Here is a 5,862-nt window from a genome sequence, read left to right on the forward strand (position 1 = left end):
TCCTTCATTTCTTATTCTCTAGTTCGCCTTTCTCTGTTGCCACTCTAAACCTAATAAATTTGTGTGTGGTGGCTCTCTAAATTATGAGTCATCCATTGCTTGTTGTTTCCGCTCACTTTTCTTCTTTTCCCATTTTGTTGTTTTCGCCAATGTTGCAGGGCCACCATCTCACATTAGGCCCTAAATTGGGACCTTACAATGTTCATCTCAAATGTGTTGTAAATTTGATCCTATGTCAGAATGTTCCAAAAATTCAATTTATTTTTATGGGTAGACAAGTATAAAAGGAGCTATATCCCTCTCATTCGAAAACTAACAATTTTCAAGAGGCAAATTTATGATCCTAATTCAATTAGAGTGAGCAAGAAATCATTCATTCATTAAGAATTGGAGTAGAAGTGAACTCAAGTTCAAGTATTGAAGATGGCATCCATGATCAGTGTTTTATGAAGACATCCTACATGAAACCCTAAAACCTTTTTGTGAAGGTCAAACCAAACTTCATCAAGGTATACATTGTTGTTTCAATCATCTCTTAAGATGGGATTGTTCCTAGATCTATTGGGTTCAACCCTCTTTCAATGTGCTAGCATTAATTAGCTTATTTAGTAGATTTACTTGCTGAAACCCTAATTCCCAATTTTCCTCCATTACAATACCTAGAAGATTAGATCATGTTTTTGGGTAGAATAAAAAATATAGAACATCGCAAAGCTCAAATCAATAAATTAAAAGTGGTCTAAGAGTTTTTGGTGTAGTTAGATGAGTGCATTGAGCCATGGCAATGGAAATGATTTTGCAAACAGTCAAATTTATGATCATTTCTTTACAACTACTACCACTAGGAAAATGCATTGTATACTTAAACTAATAAGAACACTATATTTGATTGGGTCAATAACATGTCATCCAATAAAACCATAACATTTTACCACTTGGAATGACAACTAAGCCATTATAAAGGGCAAAATTTAATCCTTTCATCATCATCACACATTGTAGGAGTGAAACTGTGGCACTCACTCAAAATCAGAATGCAATATCAAAATCTATATTTGTTTGACATCATATATATAACCATAAAGTGAAAGAGTTGCACAAGATATAATTAAATTTCACTAGTTGCCAATTTTTTTAAAATTACCAGATAAGGGATATACATACACATTAACAAACCAATCATGCCTCATCAACTCAACCCATGAGTGACACAATATTATATGAACTAGGAAGTATGTGTCTTAGCTGAAGAACACATGGCTTGATATTTCTAGCTCATTATTTTAGGAGAAGATACCATATGAGAAACATAATGTAAAGGAGTGTCGTAATGTAATAATAAATTGACACATGGAATAGCAATGGGGAGTTAAAGTCATAATATGATTGCAAAGAGAAAAAAATAAAATAAAGAAAGAATGGGAAATTATTGGTAAATGAAAATATAGAGAGAGAATCGGGCCATAAACTTAGGTGGAATAAACTAAAAAAGGTTATCATGTTGTTAAGATAGAATAATACATTAGTGACACATGGAAAGGTCCAAAGTATCTAAGGAATAGGATTTTAGTCCTAAAACTCTATGACTATAACAAAGAAAAACTAAAGGATTTTAATAGAAAAGACACTAACATTCTAGTAAAGTTATATGAGTTGCAAATAAAAACTCACTTTTTGAATATTCAATATTTATTTTTTTATTTAACTTTTTCATTCCATTTGGCTATTGTGACTTGAATAAAATGAATGAGTGTTGAATTGAATGCTAGGTTGTAGTATAAAGGGACAAACCTAAATTTATTTTAATGACCCACTATAGATCCACAACATATTTAGAATTGAAAAAACACAATTCAAACATATCAAGCAACATAAACGTAATATCATATAATTTTAGTATTCTAGATCACATTGCATCTACTCATTATCTTCAATTAATATAAATTGGTACCCAAGGGTATGACTATAGAAAAAGAATCCTTATTTATCAAATAGCTTTATTTATAATTCTAATTTTAAATATAAGTTATAGAAGTCAATACAACTACTCTATAGCCTTAATCTAGGAAAGTTCATAGATATAGTTCAAATAATGTTTTCATATTGAATGATTCTACAATCACACAAATAAGAGACATAATCAAATATTATTTTAATTATATAACAAATATTTTTAAAAACCTAATTTTTTAATAAAAAATATTTAGAAATAAACTCTACTATAATATTTAATCCAAAATCAGCAATTAAATATATTTCTATTAATTGATATTATTTACTCAATTTTATAAACATATACCTCTAAAAGTGTTTGTTTTCTTGTAATTACGTGTAGTAGTTTTGAACACATTGCTTTGAATTCATTCTCTATGGTCTACTTTGAGTTTGGAAAAAAATACAGCATTATGTTCATAAATGGTAAGAGAATTTGACCAATAGAAGACACAGAATGACCAATGTATGTAAGTTCAGGAAGAGCCCTGTACTATATATCTTCAGTAAAATATTTAATGACATGAAAGGACAAGTGTCCGTATGAAGCATGATGAGAAGCTCCAAAGGGAGATTCATTTTTGCACGCTAATTCCATGAATTTTATTCAACATAAACTATTAAATACTGCCTACAATTTATTTTTATCCAAAAGGCTTCACTGCAAACGATTCAATATCGTTGCAACAACACTTAGACACATAAGACTAGTTAAGGGGAGAAGTTTACAGGGTAGGCAGGCTGCTCATCAGGGTTGAAAAGGCCAAAGTGTTTCTCCGTCTCATCGCCTTCCTTCTTGTTCTCGTTGAAAAGAGCGAAGATATATGTCTCAATGCCGCTTCCAGGTCTCTTTGGCGTCCCATCATTGGACAATACATGTTTGATGAGATTATTATTGTAAGTCTGGGCATTCTCAATGGTTGCCACATCCTTGCCTGCAGAAGGCCATCCGCTTTCAGTTATCACAATTGGGAGGTGTGAATGTCCCAAGGACTCCATTGCAGAGAGAAGAGTATCGACCATGGCGTCAAACAAGTTGGTGTAGGACAAATCTCGGTCTGTCACGACAGGAGATGTGGACTTGAAAAGCGCGTATTCTAAGCTGATGGAATCCCTATTGCCGTCATAGCTGAAATAGGGGTAGACGTTGGCCATGAAAGGAGAGCCATGGTCTTGGAGGAATTGGAGAATAGTGCTCATGCTATCTTTCACCGTGTCACTGAACGTTCCCTTTGAGGGAGGGAAGCCGGTACCAATGACGGTCATGGCGTGTGCTGTGGAGACCTTGATGTTGTTCTGCAGATTGGCATTTTCAAGCGCCGTTTGAATGTTTTTAATTGCAGAAACAAGAAATGACACGTACTGAGCATTGCTTGACGTTCCCAAAACTTCGTTTCCTACAGCAATGTATTTGATATTAGTGGAAGGATAGAAAGGTTTAATGTTGTCATTAACCCACCCGTTTGCAGAATCTTGGCTGGAAGCAACGGCCTGCAATTCGCTGTTGCCCACTCCTACAATTACTTCGATGCCAGAGTTTGCAAACGCCCGCAGTGCATCTCCGTTTGGTCCGAAAATTCTCATTTTCCCGATGTTGTTATTCTTCATCAAAGAAACCACGTCGCTTGCGCTTGGCAAATTGTCTCCATTCATTCCGTAGTTGACACCTATCTGCTCACAATCTGTGAAAGAATCCAGTCACGGTTAGAAGTATAGAATCATAAAATAAACAAGTGCTTCCCTAGTTAATCGTTACATATGAAACTGTAAGTATCTATTGCTAATTGAAGTGATATTTAACTTACCTGCAATCATCGAGCTCAGGAGAATGACAATAAAGAAGATTAGCAGAAACATAAATCTATGCTGCTTGAGGAACTCCATGATGATTATGTTCCTACGCACAGATGGAGAAAATGTGGTGAAGATGTTCGCGGGGGCGTGCTAATTTATAACTAGCTATGTTGCGATGTAAACACAACCGGCTTTACAGCGAAAGTCCTTGCCGTGTTACATAGCCGCCGTGCCGTATGCGAATAGAAATATTGACTCCCGCACATTGTCTATAGAGGAATCTACATACAGATTTGGCCGTATTATTATTATTTATATTCTGGAGTTCAATGAATTAATAAGCAGGGCCTGAATTTCGATGAATTAGTAAGTAGGTTAAGTGTGCATCCATATTTTGTTGGACATAGCGAACATTGCGGATATTTTCTCCAGTCATTTGGGAATTGGCTGCGAAAACATGAAAAATTAGGCAAGATCATAACAGCTCCACAAAGTCAAGCATAAGAACACAAAATTCTATTCGATTAGTTTGAATGTAATTTCGCATTTTATTCTTGTGTTATATTAATATATAGGTCATGGGTAATATTAATGTTCGTTCATTCTAGATATTTTGAAACTAGAACATTATAGCTCAAATACATGCCGTGACTCTAGGGAAATAAATTAGCACTACTCTAGTTCAGAGTAAAATATTAAAAAATACAATCAATACTAAATTATATTTAAATTAATGAGTTGAAATTATTAAATGTAAACGTTAAAAAAGAATGTTAGGTTTGGGCAACTTTCATAGATTAGAATATAATTCATAATTTGAATTTCACATTAATTGTTGAATCAATATTATTTTTAATATTATAGATGTATTAAAATTATCTTTTATTTTTAGATGGGGTCACCTAAGTCATTAGGCTTTCTAATAGAATTTAGTTTAAGTTGCGTCATGGTTTTGTCTTCTATATACTTGTTCTTTGGTGCATGTGCTTGAGTATTTGAAGATGGTTGGTTTCAAAACGATATTTGTGAGATATGTGATGTTCCTTCTAGTATTAGATTAGCCAAAAAATGAAATAGTAAAAATAAATACTAAAATAAAAAAATAAAATTGGTATTATACTAATTTGATGAAATTAATTTACACGTCATGTACATCTTCAAAGAGAAAAACTCCTTCAATTAAATCTCAGTAAAAGATAATTAATAGAATGATTCATTAAAATATCAAAACTTATATTTATTCCAATTCTACTTGAAGAACTATTTTCCAAGATTTAAAAAAAGGGACCAAATACAAAGTATATTGATCCAATACTTTAGTTACTAAAATCAATTATATAGTAAATAATTAGAAAAAGACAATTAGGTCCATAGTTCCCAACATGCCTCACCCTTAAAAGACATTTTTTGTATTATGTATCATAGAATCACAAAGCTCATTTTTGCTCATTCGAGCATCCACATTACAAATATACTAGCTCCTTTTGAGCACCAAACTAGAAACAACAATTGGAAGACCAAGGGTCACAACTTAGAAATCCACTTTAAACCCAATGGAAGACCAAGAGTCACAACTTAGAATTCTACACAAAGGTGTCCCTCATGGGAGTTGAACTTGGGTCTCCACATTGAGAACTCAATGCTTTAACCAACTAAGCTCAACCCCTTGGACTAAAAGACATTTTTCATGAAATCCCAATATTATATAATTATTGTTACAAGTGGAAGAGATGTTAAAGTTGCATCTTCCTAGTTGCAACCCATGCCATAGGATGACAACCATGACGAGGGTAATAGATCCTTCAATATACCATGTAGGTTTTGTAGATACGATAATAATCTATTGACCAATAGCTTGCTTCAAATAGGAGATATCAAAAAAATTATAGAAATTAGAAAAGGAAGGTCTAGCTTGTTAGCAATTAAGATTTTTTTTTTTCAAACTATAAGATCCATTAAATTTGATGAAAATTTTATGATGAATCTTTATTCTTAAAGAATAAGATTTCGAGAAAGAATATATCAATTTTCTATCTTCCTTCTCCAAACTCAATTAATAAACATAATGTTTGGAAA

At 32.9% G+C, this 5,862-nt stretch overlaps 1 protein-coding gene across 1 annotated transcript; it reads right to left on the bottom strand.

Moving 5' to 3' along the window:
* Window positions 1-2,457: 2,457 nt before the first annotated feature.
* Window positions 2,458-3,935, bottom strand: LOC131075079 (glucan endo-1,3-beta-glucosidase). Its single transcript, XM_058011925.2, has 2 exons — window positions 3,798-3,935; window positions 2,458-3,674 (listed from the first exon to the last, which is right to left on the bottom strand). The coding sequence occupies exons 1-2, from the start codon at window positions 3,874-3,876 to the stop codon at window positions 2,704-2,706; spliced, it is 1,050 nt and encodes a 349-aa protein (XP_057867908.1). The 5' UTR covers window positions 3,877-3,935; the 3' UTR covers window positions 2,458-2,703.
* Between the last annotated feature and the right edge of the window lie 1,927 nt (window positions 3,936-5,862).

This window comes from Cryptomeria japonica, chromosome 3 (genome assembly GCF_030272615.1).
Source record: "Cryptomeria japonica chromosome 3, Sugi_1.0, whole genome shotgun sequence".
Classification (NCBI taxonomy): domain Eukaryota; kingdom Viridiplantae; phylum Streptophyta; class Pinopsida; order Cupressales; family Cupressaceae; genus Cryptomeria; species Cryptomeria japonica.